The 17,853-nt window shown below is 34.5% G+C and overlaps 1 protein-coding gene across 2 annotated transcripts; it reads left to right on the forward strand.

The window, feature by feature from the left end:
• The first annotated feature begins 3,532 nt into the window (after nucleotides 1–3,532).
• On the forward strand, nucleotides 3,533–9,293 carry LOC106650835 (xanthine dehydrogenase/oxidase-like). Of its 2 annotated transcripts, none has more exons than XM_014369059.2 (24): nucleotides 3,533–3,642; nucleotides 3,742–3,812; nucleotides 3,882–4,065; nucleotides 4,142–4,273; nucleotides 4,341–4,494; nucleotides 4,573–4,795; nucleotides 4,868–5,088; nucleotides 5,152–5,254; nucleotides 5,326–5,453; nucleotides 5,528–5,650; nucleotides 5,720–5,887; nucleotides 5,957–6,235; nucleotides 6,301–6,405; nucleotides 6,482–6,698; nucleotides 6,832–7,015; nucleotides 7,108–7,487; nucleotides 7,554–7,747; nucleotides 7,800–7,958; nucleotides 8,022–8,150; nucleotides 8,208–8,341; nucleotides 8,404–8,656; nucleotides 8,725–8,821; nucleotides 8,895–9,005; nucleotides 9,083–9,293. In XM_014369059.2, exons 1-24 carry the CDS (start codon nucleotides 3,608–3,610, stop codon nucleotides 9,151–9,153), a joined length of 3,855 nt encoding a protein of 1,284 aa, XP_014224545.1. In that variant the 5' UTR covers nucleotides 3,533–3,607; the 3' UTR covers nucleotides 9,154–9,293. The 2 variants fall into 2 exon arrangements, with proteins under 2 accessions (XP_014224545.1, XP_014224546.1); XM_014369060.2 differs by having other exon boundaries at nucleotides 7,554–7,630.
• The last annotated feature ends 8,560 nt before the right edge of the window (nucleotides 9,294–17,853 follow it).

The raw sequence follows: 17,853 nt of genomic DNA on the forward strand, positions 1-17,853 counted from the left end.
TTCGCTCCCTTTTCAAATCAGGTGTTTAAAAGTGCATACTGTTGTTAGAAACGAGTCAATATTTTTTACGGTAATTTATTAAAATTATTATTTAAAGATTCTAAAATATACTTGCATTATAATGTACAAGTATTAATATTTAAAAGCAATTATTGGATATTTTATGCTAAGAGGTATTCGATACTTTATGAACGTGATTTCATTGAATTCGCTCTTTTGAAAAGTAACGAGTGAAAAAGACGTGACTTATCCATAAGAATCATAAATTCCATTTTTTATGTGAAATTTCTTGAGATGTTTTTTGCGCAAATTTTTAATAAACCATAATGAGTTCGAAAAATTAAAATGTAAATTGTTCAATACCAAATTAACGAATTTCATTTTTGTTTTAATTTATTTTTATGAATGGTATGAAAAATAAACAACATTAAATACCACTCGACTTTAAAAAATAATGTAAATGTACTCATCACCATTAAAAACTTTTGCCTGAAGCTGTCAAGCAAATACGATATAAATCTTCGTTCATAAATGAATTCATCGATGATCATTTCACAGCAACGCATTGCCAACTGATAGTTCGACGGATCCAAAAAAAGATTCTAAATCGCCGAAAAATCCTCTCAATATAGTCCAGTAAAAACTTACATGAAATCGGAATTACGTAGGGAGGGATGAAATTTAGTATACTTTATGTTGTTAGGTGTGCTGAATCCTAATCTGATATTATTTTTTTACACGAATCCACAACGTCAGGGTGAAAATAGAGGAAGAAAGAGTTTTTCTCTCCTATCTCGCGAACGATGCAAGAAAAAATGAATCGCACCAATTGATTCCTTGTAAAATTTGTCATCGAATTATTCAAGAGTCACTGCTAAATTGTTCATAATATCGTAAAATTAGTTTACTGTGGTCGGCGGCGGTGAGGGTCAGAAACGACATATATAGGTTGCAACGGAAAACGTACCTCGGGCTGTGGGAGTACAGCAACTAACCTGCTGTCTTTTTAAATTTATCTTTTGGGACCACCTTACCTGGCCGTACAATCAGGAAGCAGTGCAAGGATGTCAAGACGCGATACGTCGATCGTCTTAGTCTCTCTCGTAAATAAGATTTACGAAGTGTTCAATTTATTTAAAATATTAGTAACGTTTCCGTTTTCTAGATTATAAACTAGAACATAAATGAAACATATTTAACAGTTTGAGAAATTTTTCTTTATTATAGTGAAAAACATCTAAATGAGTATGTAACGGTCTTTCTGCAATGATAGGACCGCATGGATTTTTTGAGTAGGATAGCCTTTCATATTTATATATTCCAAGCAAGTCTCGCATACATACTTTCTTTTTGAAGTATACTATTTTTTCTGTAATTCCATTATGGTTTTTATTATGGTATTTTTTTAATTCTATAGAGAATTTACACAAGATAATTGTAGGTGTATATTACTAGTGTATATTACTAGTGTAATTTTTCTATCGTTCACTAGATAATCAGTTTAGGCAATAAAACAATTAAAAACACAACCTTGTGTATCAATTAAAGTATAAATTCAATCAATTAAAGTATAAAGAATATAATATGATTATATTCTTATATCTAAGACGTTGGCCAAAAAATATGATAATCGATTATATTATAGTATATTTTGTAACAAGTGCGCGAAGCAGTTGACTCATCCAAGAGTAGTTTTCACCCGAGCGTAGCGAGGGTGCAAAGACTCCTGGGTGAATCAACTTCCTCGCGGACTAGTTGCACACGATATTTTTTAACTCTGCTTGCGAGAAACTAGGGTTTTCTCACGCTTTAAGGTTAGAAAACCCGTGTTTCGCGCAAGTAGTGTTAAAAAATATAATGTCTTACGTCTAAAGGCTTTATCATATGACTCAGGCGACTTGGTCGTAGGTCTTTTATAGCCCTCGTCAACTCGTCATTTTTTTTCAAGTTTTAAGCGCGCTTGTTCCACCTCCGCCACACACGAGGTGTACCCGGGGTCTTCAATCATCGTGAATGCGTCGACCTCCACCTCCCCTCGTCAAGGCATGTGTGAATGGTGTTCGATCTTGAACGACCAGTTTTTTAAGACTGGGACTCCATGCGGATGATAAGTTACGATTTTTGTGAGTATATAGATTCCATTAAAAATTAGAATGTTGAGATTCTTCGCTTGTTATAAGCACAAATTTAAAGATCTGGTTTAAAATAAAAAAAAGAATAAGAAAAGAAAAAAAATTTCAATTATTACGGCTATTAATTTATTTATAGCCCTCTAAAAAACTAGAAATATACGTATAATCTCGATAGCGAAACGTGAAGTGTAATTGAAGATTGTACAAACTTAACTGTAAGTGAAGTGCGATTGTAATGTCACAAACACTTCGCTTGAAGTGATTGTAACTGATCCAAATTTCCTCCACCCAAAATAAGCTAAAAAAATCAAAGAAACTCTTTAAAAATGAATGGCTGGGCCGCCGAGGCTGCCACTTAGTTTCAAATCAGCACAAAAAAAGCTTATAAGCGATATGAGCTAATGACACATTGATTGCAAATAAGTACATATGAAATTCCTGATTCGTGTTAAGTTTCATTCTAATATTATTTAATCGCGACTTAGAAGACCAATCCCTTACCGAGCACTGCAATTTCAAAAGATATAGACTTATGGATTAAACGATGATGATGAATGTTGCCCTGACTTCACAATTGACGTTTGATTTCTTTGCGACTTGTGTGAAATGTGCAACCGATACATCAACTTTGTGTTCAGACTTTATAGGTATGCGGCATATTTTCGGGAAATAATGGATGAGTCGCTGCGGCACAAGGAGCGAAGCGTCGACAAGTGCCAAATTGCTAACACAAGTTTGAGTTTTACAAAAGCAATAAATTTTCGGCTGTATGTGGCAAACACTACTGCCAAAAAATCACATCGAATGCCTCGATCAAAATATGTCACCAAATATTTTTATTAATTTTGTTATGTTTAGATGATACTTGCAGTGGGCATTATTCTGCAGTATGCGTATGATTCTTTATATATACACAACTTAGGTAGCTTTTAAAATATAAATAAATTATACTTTTACATCACTTATGATGCGTATAAAGCTCACCATTAAACTTAATTCTCGTGTAAAAATATTTTATCTTCCTGAGACTGAGAAATAAAAAATAAGGTTCTTTATATTTTTCATTAAGGTTTTCGCATGTTTAATATTTTGCAGAAATTTTTATTTTATCATCTTACATCTGCTAAAGCTTAAAATGTATGTTTTACTGACGTCGATTAGCTATTGCAAATAAAAATTTCATCTCTAAGTGTATTTTCCATCTCAATTTACAGTTATATAGCAATGAAAATTACCAAGTACGTTTAAAGTTGCAATTAACGACGATGAGCTAACAAAAGTTACTGAACGTGTGTCTCAAAGTCTTAAGCATATTTTCGCAAGTAACGCGTAAAACTAGTAATTATAGTAGACTGTAGTTGAAGAAAAACAAAAATTTGATGTCATTCGTGAACGTTTTTGCGACGAAGTCGATTGACTTTCGCTTCGGTTCAGTGATGCAAAAATAGTTGTTTGCAAGTGTTACATATAAAGAAATGGGTCAAACAGAGAGCTTACATTCAAATTCATCGTAAGTTGAAATAATTCTATAATAAAACATATTGAGTGCGGTTAATTTACTACTTCTAATAACTTGCATTGCTAATTAATGTCATGAAAATATTAATAGGATATCTAAAAAAGTTGATAAAGATGGTTCCGATAGCATCCAATTCACAATAAACGATGTTCCGCACATAGGTAAATATTTTAACATGTATGACTATTTCGTTTATCCATGAAAATCTACAGAACATTTTCTTATATCAGTTCATAGCAATCAAAAAGCGTATGTATCTCTGAACGTGTACATTCGCGATGTAGCTAATCTCAAAGGTACCAAATCTATGTGCTTGGAAGGAGGATGTGGTGCTTGCATTGTGGCAGCACAAATCAGAAATTCAGATATTATTTCAGTAAATTCTTGTCTAGTTCCGGTATTGCTCTGCGACGGGTAAAATTAATGATACCACTGCATAATTTATAAAACGCAATCGTTTCTCACAATAAACGCTGGAATTTTTATTTAGCTGGAAAATAACGACTACCGAAGGATTGGGAAATAAAAAATCGGGATACCATACTCTGCAAGCCGCCTTGGCTGGGATGAATGGATCGCAGTGTGGCTATTGTTCGCCGGGTTGGGTAATGAGCATGTACAGGTATTGACCTGAATTCGCATTCTTCGAGAGAAATTGTTTATTGTATTATAATTCACGCTCGTTATAGTGTGATTCAAAATAAAAAAATAAAGATGGAAGAAGTCGAGAATTCGTTCGCGAGTAATATCTGCAGATGCACCGGTTACAGACCCATTTTGGACGCTTTCAAAAGTTTCGCCGTTGATGCTCCACCAACGTCGAGAAAAATTCAAGATATTGAGGTAAAGTTCATTAGCGAAATAATTTCATAAAACATCTAGCATTTAATATATTTATGAAAGTAAATTATTCAAAATTAGGATATGTATAATGTGAGCGGTTGTAAAAAATGTACCAAAAAAATATGCAATAACAGTTGTGAAAAAATGGAAATTATTTACCAATCTAGTTTTCCCAGATCATTAGAGTTAAAATTTCACGAGGTAATTTTTCATAAAGTCTTAGATATCAAAGATATATTTGAAATTTTTCAAAAATACCCTAAAGCGTCGTACATATTAAATGGTGGAAATACGGGACACGGTGAGGTTTTAATATTTTTCTGTAAATCAAGTTATAATTACTTAATTAATTAGAAACTTCGCTTTTAAATAGGAGTTTACAGAACAAAAAATATTCAAGTATGCATCGATATTAATGACGTACAAGATTTACACAGGGTTGTTAAAGATGAAAAGGTGTTGACTCTTGGAGCAAATGTTTCACTTTCTACTGCCAAGTCGACCTTTGAGAAATTTATGACCGATAAAAATTTTTCGTATTTGAAACAAATGGCTGAACATATTGATTTAGTAGCAAGTATACCAATAAGAAACGTAAGTAATGCCAATCTTTTTTTGGACGATTTCATTAAAACTAACTTTCGTTTAACTTACTAGATTGGTACGATAGGTGGAAATTTAATGATGAAAAATCATCATAACGAATTCCCATCGGATATTTTTTTAATATTTGAAACTGCTGGAGCAAAAATTCATATTCGTAAGCAGTTAAAAAATTGTTTACAACTTCTTCATTAAAAAGCTATTAATAAAATTGATGTTTGTTTTTAGTCGACTCTCCAAGTTTAAAAAACATCATTACCTTCGTGGAATTTTTGAAGTTGAAAATGCATATGAAATTAATGTATAGTATAGAACTTCCTGCACTTGATGAACAATATCATTATAAATCATACAAAGTAATTTTAATTTAAAATGCAAGTAAAAAAGAATGATATACAAGTTATAATAATATAATTTTTAACGTTTCTAGATAATGCCAAGAGCTCAGAATGCACATGCAATTATAAATGCAGGATTTCTGTTCAAGTTAGATCATAATGGTCAAGTTTTGGAAAAGCCTAATATACTATTTGGAGGAATCAAACCCGAATTTGTAAATGAATATTGTATAGGATTACGAATATTATCATTAAATTATTCTAGCCATTTTCATTAATTTCAGTTACATGCATCCGAAACAGAACAATTTTTCATAGGCAAACATTTGTTCAATAATAACGACTTATCGAATGGATTGAAATTACTGTATTCAGAGCTAGAACCCGATTACGTGTTGCCAGATTATAAAGCCAATTTCCGAAAACTTCTGGCAACATGTCTTTTTTATAAGGTGCAGAATATTTAAAAATATAAAATAATAAACGTAAAATATTTTAACATATATTTTAATATTTTCAAGTTCGCATTATCTATCAACTCAAATGCCATCAACTCAAAATTAAAAAGTGGTGGTACTTTGTTGCAACGAGGATTATCATCAGGAAGACAAGATTTTGATACTGATCGTAATATATGGCCTGTCAATCAACCAATACCAAAAATAGAATCCCTTTATCAAACATCTGGAGAGGCTGAATATATCAACGATATACCGATAAAAAATAATGAAGTTTTTTGTGCATTAACCCTAGCAGAAGCTCCAGGCATTTTAGAGCGAATTGATTACCAAGAAGCACTGGTACTTTTATGAAATTTTAAAAAATTGATAAAAATACCATTTAAAGAGAATGATTGTATTTCTAGGACATTAATGGCGTCATTGCTTTTTACTGTGCTAAAGATGTTCCGGGAAAAAATGCTTACATTAATTCGGTCAATCAATATTTCTTCCTTGAAGAGGATGAACTCGTAAATGACGATTGATGCAAATTAATATTTAGTGAATCAATGTGAGATCGATTTCATTTTTAATTATTTATTACAGCTTTTTGCTGAAAATGAAGTTTCTTATGCGGGTCAACCTTACGGCATGATTGTTGCAGAAAATCAAAATGTAGCTCTTTACGCCGCTTCTTTGGTAAAAATCGTTTACCCAAAAGGACCAAGACAGAAACCTATGATTACAGTTCACGATGTCATAGCGAGCAATGATAAAACCCGAATGAATTGTGCAGTTGATTGGCCAGCTAAAGAGCCAGCTGGTAATTTTATTTGTTATGTTCACATGAAATTTAAAGTAAAATTTCATATCGAATTAACAAATATTTACTGAGGAACAAGTTATTATTTTGTTAATATAAATTTTTATTTATGATTGTTTTTCACATTAACTAGGAACAAATGTTAAGCACACATTTAAGGGTTTTTACGAATGTGGAACGCAATATCATTTTACAATGGAAAGTCAAAGTTGCGTTTGTGAACCCGTCGAAGATGGCATAAATATTTATCCAGCTACGCAATGGATGGATTTGATTCAAGCCAACGTAGCAACATTACTTAACCTGCCGATGCACAGGTTTGAATTAATAATATTATCCGACTTGATTCAAATGGGAGTGAAAACAATCGACGACTATTAAAAAATTGTAATAATTTCTTCTTTTAAAGTGTGAATGTGAAAGTTCGTAGACTAGGAGGCTCTTACGGAGCGAAAATCAGTCGCTCCTCACAAATCGCTTGTGCTTGCGCCTTGGCTTGCCATAAGCTGAATCGACCGGCGCGTATGGTCTTAACGATCGAGGATAACATGCGTGCCCTCGGAAAGCGTACATCCTCGTTTATGGAGTACGAAGTCAGTACCGATGACAGTGGCAAAATTCAGCAAATGGACGTAAATTACTGGGGCAATGTCGGGGCTTCTTTCAACGAGAGTCATTCGATGCTTACGGCTCATCATTTTTACAATTGCTATGATTTTTCTACCTGGTCAATCAAAGGCTTCGATGTTAAAACTAACTTGCCAGGCAATACTTGGTGCCGAGCGCCTGGTAAATGTTGCAAAATGTTCTCTCAAAACAAAGATTGATAATATATTTTATGGTTTTAACGCAAAGGATCTACTGAAGGCATTGCAACAGTGGAACAAATAATGGATAGAATAGCCAAAATTACTAAACAAGACCCAATAAATGTTAGAATCATAAACATGAATGAAGAAGATAAAACTGCTTTAGTGCCGATGATCGAAGAGCTCAAAAAGACTTCCGATTATGATAATCGCGTAGCACTCGTGAAAGAATATAATCAGGTAAAATTCATTGTTAGTTTTTTAGCTCTAAACTATTATATGTATTTTTTAGAATAATAGGTGGAAAAAGAAAGGAATATCAATGGTACCTATGAAATACCCACTTTGGATTTTCGGCCAATATCACTCTTTAGTATCGATTTATGCAAGAGATGGAACGGTTTCAATAACCCACGCTGGAATTGAAATGGGTCAAGGAATCCATACAAAAGTCAGTTATGATTCGTAAATCTTAAAGTTTCTCCATAATGTTTTCTCTTATTTTTTTGTCTAGGTTGCCCAAGTAGCTGCTCATATATTGGGAATCGATTTAAAAATGATCAATGTTAAGCCATCTATAAGTTGGACAACACCCAACAGTTTTGTTACCGGTGGCAGTTTGGGTAGCGACACTCTAGGCTATGTAAGTACAAGCAGGAATTTTTTGAAAAATGATAATTTGAATTAATTAATTCTACAGGCAACACTTAGAGCATGCAAAATACTTTTGGAAAGATTGCAACCCATTAAAGATTCTTTAGGTGGTAAACCCAAATGGGAGGAATTGATAATGGCAGCTCATAATAAAAATGTCGATCTGTGCGCTTCTTTCATGTAAGATGTTTACATTTAAAATGAAAGATAAGTAATTATTCAATTAAATTAACTGGCAATAGGTTTAATGCTGAACAAGATGTAAAAAACTATTCGATATACGGAGTCACGGTATCAGAAGTCGAAATCGATGTCTTGACTGGCCAACATGTGATAAGTCGTGTCGATATACTCGAAGATGCTGGTGTAAGTTTAAGCCCTGAGATTGATGTTGGACAAGTTGAGGGGGCATTCGTAATGGGCATAGGGTTCTGGACCAGTGAAGAATTAATTTATGATCCAGAAACAGGAGGGTTAACTAATTACAGGACATGGGTACTTACAGACATTTCGGAAATTTTATATTTTTTAATTTTTAACTATCAAAAAACACTTGCTTTCAGAATTATAAAGTACCAGGGGCGAAGGACATTCCAGTCGATTTCCGAGTTTCATTTCGTCGAAATGCCCCGAATCCTCTCGGAGTTTTGAGCTCAAAAAGTACATTATACCTTAAGCTTTATCTCTTTGCGATCTTTAGAAAAGTTTAAAACGAATGTGTTTTTTTGCAAAGCTGCTGGCGAGCCACCTTTGTGCATGAGCTGCTCTATTCCGTTGGCTATACGACAAGCTTTGGACTCGGCTCGAGCTGATGCTGGAAACAGCGATACTTGGTATCAGCTTGGTAACGTGAAAAAAAGTTATTTCGATGCCTTTGATTATAGTTTCAAGCTAATTAATAGCCCTTTTGAAAATTTTCAGACAATCAACTAAGCACAGAAAAGATTTTACTCAGCAGTTTAACGAAAGTTGAAGACTTGCAATTGAATTGATCGTATTGTATGAAATAAATTAAATTAATAATCCTGAATTATACGAAACAACACTTACCTTTATTTCTCATGAAAAAGAACCAAAAGTTTTTTCATAGATGCGGTCTGTAACAAACATAATTATAATTAAAAAAACTTGATCCAGCAAAATTTCAAAATTCATATTGTTATTGTTTGAATTCGATCTTGTTGCATTGTACGTATAAATATGAGTTGCGTGGCGCACGCGATACATACATTTGCTAGTCTTCTGGCTTAAGACCGAAGCGAATTATAACTCAAAGGAACGAGGCAAGCCTCGGCAGCAGCAGCAGCAGAAGAAGAAGAAATGGCAATCAAGCAAGGCAAGTGGAGTCTCGCGTGAGCATTCATTATATGCGAAAGTACAGGTAAAGTCATGGTGTGAATGGCCTCATAGTATAGCTGCAGACACGCGTGCCTCATACCTTACGTGCACCGATTAAACGCGTGCACATAGAGAACTCTAATGGTTCACGCGACACATATGTACCATGTGCGCGCTATATTATTATGCGATAAAAAAAGGCCGCGAGAAAAAATGCGCATTACGCAATCTCGATGCGGTAAGGCCCTCTTGTTGGTTCGGGGTAGTTCATTCTATGACGTAATTCTCGTGGCAATTGAAGGTACCTATAAAACTTTAAGTCTCATCGAGTACTGTAAGAATAATCAACGGTGAATTTCATTGCATGAAAATAAAATCTTTTAAATATCCCCCATAAGTAATAAAAAATAAGTCGATATGTTTTGTTAATGATGTTCAAGTTGTAGCTGTATTCATTAAATCAACGTACGTAAGAGTTAGCGAGTTTAAGATTAATTTAATGAATAAGAAGTAAACTTTGAAAACTTTCAATGCGTAGTTACACTTAGCACAGTAATACGACAACAGCTTTATTTACATTACAAAATGATAAAAATATTGAAAATTTAGGAATAATTTGATAAAATAAATTAATAGATCGTTATATATTTTATTTCTAACATTTTATACGATAAAATTTCACAGGCAAGCTTTTTTTTCTATCCAAATTCGTGAAATTTGAAATCAAAATAAGAGACTGCTATTACTTTGGAGACAACGAAAACTGCCTCGTCCCGTAGAGTGTTATTAATAAAGGCACTTATAAAGGTACAGTAATACAGGTGCAAAAACCAGTTCTCTCTGAAATCCAATTGAAATATTTACATTTGATTAGTCTCCAATTCCGATTAAGTCTGATAGCTTCTCGCAATCTTCTTAGCCTAGTTTCTACAGAGATTGAGAATGGAAAAAAAGAGAAAAGAGAAAGAACACAATCGCAAAGTATAGCGCATTTCTGTTCCCGAAACAGGAAAAATCTTTACAAAACATCCCGTACTTGTCAAGGCTCTTACGTTAAAGCGTAGGCTTTTATCTTCTTTATACTTTTTTGATTTTATTCGCTTATAAAGAAAGTCGAGTCTTTTGATGTAAGTGAATTTATGAATGTATAATGATTTGGTCTAAATGTTAAAAGAAAATCTTTGATAAAATAATGTCTAATTGGAGTTAAAACTAAATTTTTAAACAAGCTTTAAATGAGAGATCCGTAAAAAAGATGGAAAAAGTAATGCTGAATTTTTAATAGACTCAGTGAAAGTACAGTTTAAAATATATAAAAAGAATGAAAAATAACAAACATTTTCATTCGGTAATATCTTATGATATAATTTTAGGTATACATTGAATAACACAAGAAAAATAATCATAATCATGTAGTACTTGACAAACGATACTATGTTGAAAATGCTTGATTCGACTTTAACAGACCAATTATTTACTGCGGTAAGCAAAACAAACATCTGCACTTCAAACGGTTGCAAAATCATGTCAATTCATCTTCATTGAATCTAGTAGTATAGGTACATATGAATTTCAAGTGTCACTCCAAAGTTATATACATGATGAATTAATTTTTTTTTACCGTTTGTAAAATTCTAGTAAATTGTTTATTTTAAAAAAATTTAAATTTAATGTAAACGATGCAACGTATGTTCACATTGTAAAAAATACTATATTCTGCTATTTAAAAATGATTACTCTTTAATCATTTGTGAAAAAACATAAAATGATGGTTGATTTAGAGTATCAATTACGAGAATAAATTATTTAACCTTTATGCTTGTTAACAAAAGATTTCGATGTGGAATTTGAATTTTTTTCTCAAGATATTTCGTGACAATTTGCGGTTGTCAAGGGAAAAGTCCTAAATTATTTTCCGATGATAATACGCAGTATCGTGAATAGCAAATCAGACGTGTATTCTACTTTATGTACACTTTTGTGCATTATAATATAATGCATAAGTGCACGCATGGATGCTTGTACAGGCGGTGGTATACGAAGATAGGAACTCCAATAATGTAGCAGTGCAGCTTAGCATGCACAGAGACGAGTTCGTGCGTGCAGTCGTTGCGTTCATACTTCTACTATATGTGCGTGTGCTCCGCTACGCTCTATACGCCTGGTATAGATTGCTCCGGCAGAGCTTGAGATCATTGACGTTGAATATTTACTCTTTTTTCTCACGATTTTCATCTAGCACGCTCGGCAATATATACGATCAATAAACTACGTTAACGTAAAGTTCACCTTTAAAATTATTTGTTTATTAACTTTATCCCCGGTGGATTCAATCTCGATTTTTGGATATGCTACATGTTAATCATGTTTTTGCACGTACGTGCATGCAATTAGGTCAACTGTTATTGTCCCTTTATGTCCTTTTACATTGTGTTTCATATCTCGTTCATTATTAAGATCAAAATTTTGAATTTATTTATCAGGGAAGTAATTTTGCGATTAAGAGAAAAATTTCAAATATCGGTCAGGAGATTTAAGACCAAATGGATGTGTGCGCAAGATATCGAAAAAATTATGTCGATTCCGTTAAATGTATAAGAGCTCTTATTAGAGGCAAGCCAATCTCCCTTTGGACCTACAAATTCGATGTAATCTTATTTCGACAGTCCGAACAAGTTGTCGACCAAGCCGATTAAACCCCTCGTCTCCTTAATCCCACGCTTATGTACGAGATTCTTCTGGTTTTTCCACTTTTATTCCACATACATTTTTTATTCTTTTTTATTATCCTTCTTTTTGCCAAGGGAACATTCGGCAAATTCTCCAAAATGAAGCACTTTTTTAAACTTAGTGCTGGCTTACATTTTTTGGAGACAATATGTATATGGGTTATTATCTTTTTCAGAAGTTTAGTTGTAAAAAAACATTATGTGATTTTTCAAAGTACAAAAAACTTTTGCTTTTAAAATCAAGTAAGTTAATTACGCGAGTTACATGACAAAAATAACTTTATAGAGTCTATTTTCTCCATGTCACATCGACTGATCTAAAGACGTCGTTGTCGCTCGACAATCTCTTTGATACTCCGATCTGGGTGATTTACTTCTACTGTTTGCGCCGATCTACTTTACATTCGTAACATCGTAATATACGTATCACGCTTGTAGCTTCTGCAATTTTCAGTTACGCTAATTTATCAACTGGATCGATATACATTTGAATACTGTTTCTTCGACTGCTCTTTCATTCATTTCAAGTAGATACGTTACGTGTAATGGTGGACTCTTTCGAGTCTTTGATTCACTGCGGCGGTCAAATCAAACTTTACATCGAGCGCCAACGTTGTCCCAGAGAATAAATTAACGTTTTACGTTACTCAATTTTCAAGCCACGCGATGTACACGAAGCTTTAATCTATCCGCGTGTATAGTTCTGATTTCTATGAAAGACAAAAACATGCCTCTTGATATCTAATTTACTAATACTGATAAACGGCGAACATCGTCATCAATTTCTCATTGTCACTACAAAGCTCGCAACGAGAACAACCACACAACTCTCCTTCCTGTTTTCAATGGCATTCATTATGAACTTTCAATTACGGCAGTGGCTGCAGCGACTGTCGATGTTCTGAGTTGTCATTCGTCGACGATGCATTATAAAACAAGCGAACGTACTACGAGGCATGTATTAACTCTCCTACTCGCGCTGCCAGCTAAGTGCCAATTCACACTGAGTAAACATGCAAGACTACATTTGTTAATGCAATAACACGCGTCGTTGTTTATTTTACTGAAAAATATTCGATCTGTTATTTGTTGCAGATTAAAAATTTACCAATACTCGTGGATGAGGGGCTAATGGTTTATAAGCTTTATAGCAGCAAGTTTGGTCGCAGATTATTCACGTAACTTGGAGCAGCACAACGAGTGCATAAAAAAACTTGACTGTGCGCGATGGCAAAAAGAAGATAGCGCGCGCGGCAGAACATAGCCGGAATTAATTGAAAATCCCGGAACGCACGTGAATTAACCGAAAACATTTGATGATGAGTTTCAAAGTTTCTCCTTTGTTCTATCCGTAATCGATTAGTTCGCTGATAGAACGAGGCATAGTGAAGATCAGTTTTCACCAGAAAGCAGGAACCCCTTAGCCGCTGATTGACGTTAAAAAAGTTAGATTACTGGCGCGCGCGCAAGAGCTTATGATTTAATGTGAAACTTACTCGATTACTTTTTTCACGCTCTATAAGTCAACGGGTCGGAAAGATTTATCGATTTTCATTTGAGAAATTAAAAACAGCCATTGCTCGAAAGAAACGAGCCTGCAGAGCGCGCGTGCCTATATATTTTAATGCCACGTCCAGTAGTAAGTTCAACGTATGGTCGGACTGCCGCTGCCGGTATAACAAACGCACAACAATTTAAACTGTGTCACGCGTAATTACGGTGAGAAGCGTCGGCGGCGGCCCCTATGCCGCATCGATATACTACTATGTGCCGCTAGCTAGCGCGCGTACCCGCGAGTGCAGAGAGTGCGATAAATCATACGGCAAACAAAGTATTAGCGGTCACAACGCAGCTAATAGTAATGGGACTGCAGAAATGCAGCGCGCACACACACAGGCACAATCGATACTCATGTTCTCGGCTGCTTCGTGGCACGCAAAGCGTAGTCAAATAACCTGAATATTATATAGTAATATGTGTACACGCTGATTCGTGCATTTAACTGACTGCAGCAGGTCGTCGTCGTCGTCGTCGTCGTCAAGGCACTGCAGGTACATTAATCGCACATGTATATAAACGTGGCCCACATGCGCGCACACACACACACACACACACACACACAAGAGCGAAGCTTAAAAAGCAGAGCGTGCTTATAAAGGGCAAAGGACGATGGTACGTGTGTACGTGTGTGCAGTTAGGCTATCTTTAGAATCGAACTGCAGAGGGCACAGGGAGAGGGAATAAGGAAGACTTGTTTAGTCCATCGACACGCGAGCGTTGCAAAAGTCATCGACCTCTGATAGACCGCACCAGTGCTCAGCTTATGCATACACATATATGTATAGCGAAAGGCTCGCTTTGTACATGACAACCAGGCCGTAATGCGGCGCTTATGTTTGCTTTTCACCACGCGCACGACGAGCGCACCTAGAAATATATGTTTGCGGCATCTTCTGCCCTCCCACCCCTCCTCACATGCGGGAGAAGGTAAGAGCTATTCAGAAATGAAGCAAAAGACTAACTAATTCATTTATTATGTATCTTCTTCTTAGGCTAAAGTTTAATTCTACATGCGTGTTCTTGAAGCGTCGACAGAAACTTTAGAGAGCTGATACACTATATCGTTTAACTAATCAAGTTTTCCAATTGCTCCGGGCTATCGATGAGATTTGTATTAACTTTCGTATACGTGTGCTAGCGGGCGAGCTACTGGTGTTGGGCATTATCAGCCTCGGGTAATGAATTTGAATGAAGCTTTCAGCAAGTGTTGTGGCGGTGCATCAAAAATGTACTGTAAGCTAGCAGCAACGAGTTTAATCGATAAATAAAACTGCAGCGAGTAGCTAGTAAAAAATTCTCAAGAATTATTCGTTACCACGAAGTTAAAATTAAAAATTTCAAGTTATAAATTCGAGAGTTACTGAAAAACAATTTTACGAAAAAATTGTACGAAATATCTCATTTTCTTTCCTATAAAGGCAATAATCATACCGTCGATTTTGTGGGCGATAAAGACGATCTCATCGGACTTTTAATACTTCCATGGAGGACTTCTGACGATTGAGACTTTTGTGCTACGCGAAGTCGGTACTTCATTCGAATTCCGATTTCCCGAGTACCTCAGTACAAAGTATACTTTTTTCTATGCAACTATAGTTTCTCAGCATTGAAACATCAAAGCTTAGTTCTAGCATTCAAGTCATTTTGCATTTAAATAGATTTTTTGGTGCTTTTTAAATAAATTATTTTCATATGCATGTTCCAGTAACCCAATTTATCTAAAAGTATAATTACTCGAAAAAACAATCAAAATACAACAGTCGTGTTACGTGTATCGGAAAATGATTGGAATTTCCATCTATTAATATTACAATTTCAGTTAATCCCTGTATTAATGCACGTACATTTCTACAGGATATTTCCAATATTCGTATAAAATAGAAATACATCTCTTGCTTTTTTATCTTCATATTTTCCATTTATATATACTGCAGGATCAATTAACAAATATTTATTCAAAATCTCCACTCCAGGGATCCCTTTTTGATGCATCCACGCGAGCGTATTCACTTTAACAAATTACCAACGCAGTCGGTGTGTTTATATCATCAAAAGGATTTTTTTCTTCGACAAATATTGATATTGCTATAAAGGAAGCACGCAATCAATTTGGAGGTTCTAAAACGGGATAATAGTGCGTTTATGCACGAACCAAAAGTTGACCGTATTATGTTGATAAAGGTATGGAGCTGCGGCTGGACTAATCTCCGTTCATTAGAATGATAGGCCATTTCTGCACATAATAATACGGCTTAATATTCACGCCTTTGAAGGAATAATTTTTCATTAATATATTAATTCCTACGTTTCATGCAGAAGTATCTGATGTTACAGGCATCAATCAATGCACACTAAATTACAATCAAATAAAAATAAATTTTTATTAAAATATGAGTGGAATAAATCTGGTACAAGAGCTGTTAATAATGGCATTATATCCGAAAAATTACTATTTTAAAGGTTTTAAAATTCATCAACATGAATTGTCTTGTTTCTAGCGAGGTTCTGTTATAATTATGATGCAAATATTAAATGCATTTTCTGAAATGACAATTTAACTGTTTCAAAAAATTTTGATTAGTTTTCAACCACTTTCAGCCTCCACCGCTAAATGGCGAGTATCTAACAATTTATAAATTTACAAGTGGAAAAGTAAAAATAATTGTATGAGTCAAAGACCCCATTAGACTGCATAACATAACAGAAAAGATGAACTGTCTAAGTTGAACTATCGGGTTGAGTTTTCCAAAAAATTTCAAGTCAATAAATCCGTTACATAAGTTTAATAATTTTAAAATTAATACAATCACCATTAATATTACACCAAGCTTATTGATAAATAGAGTTGAAACATATAAAAGAAATAAAGAGGGTAAATTATAGAAATCTCGCGAATCAAGCATGACAAAAATTAAAAAACCTTACACCCAGTGTATTTTTGACGAGAAATACAATGGTGACAATTATGGATTTGCCTTGAACATAATTTCAAAACTACAGTGAACCAATAGTATATTACTACCATAGGCCGCGTAAAACAGAATAGTATATTTTGTACTTAGGGAGTGAACAACTGAAAAGTCTCAGAGCACGTAGAATTTATCAGCCGAGGCTGATAATCACGTGCTCTGAGTCTTTATTTTTTCGCTACATAGGTGCAATAGTATATTTTGCACCTTGGGAGTGAAAAACTGGAAGGTCTCAGAGCACGTAGAATTTATCATCCGAGGCGAAGCCGAGATTGATAATTACGTGCTCTGAAACTTTCATTTTTCGCTACATAGGTGCAAATACAATTTTTTGTGAATCCCCCAGCCTAAAGTAACATATTGGTTTTGCGCAGCGGGAGTAAAATATTACTTTAGGTTGGGGTGGCACAAAAATACAATTTTTCGTGGAGCCATGTTCGGGTTTCGGAATGATAAATATTCGGAATCGTAAAGATTCGAAATATTTAAAATTCCGAATGTTTGAAAATCGGAATATTAAAAACGGAACCTGAAAAATTCGGAAAAACAAAATTTCGGATTAAAAAAATTTCGGAATAAAAAAGTTTCGGAAAAATTAAAATTCGGAATCCACAATATTGTTAGTGGAGAATGTAGACAATAAAATTTCCCATTAAAAATTTTGTGGATTCCGAATTTTAATTTTTCCGAAATTTTTTCATTCCGAAATTTTTTTATTCCGAAATTTTGTTTTTCCGAATTTTTCATGTTCCGTTTTCAATATTCCGATTTTCAAACATTCCGAATTTTAAATATTCCGAATATTTACGATTCCGAATATTTATCATTCCGAAAACTGAACATGGCTCTTTTCGTGAATCCCCCAGCCTAAAGTAACATTTTGGTTTTGCTCAGCGGGAGCAAAATGTTACTTTAGGTTCGGGTAGCACAAAAAAATATTTAGTGGCCGAGGCCGATAAACACGTGCTCTGGGGCTTTCTTTTTTCGTGGCATAGGCCTGTATACTATTTTTCATACACAGTGGCCCGAAAATCGCTCTTCCCGCTTTGCGCAGCGGCAGGGAAGTAGTCACTTTCGGGCCGCTGGTATGAAAAGG

Source organism: Trichogramma pretiosum, unplaced genomic scaffold (assembly GCF_000599845.2).
Source record: "Trichogramma pretiosum strain Unisexual culture from Peru unplaced genomic scaffold, Tpre_2.0 scaffold19, whole genome shotgun sequence".
Lineage (NCBI taxonomy): Eukaryota > Metazoa > Arthropoda > Insecta > Hymenoptera > Trichogrammatidae > Trichogramma > Trichogramma pretiosum.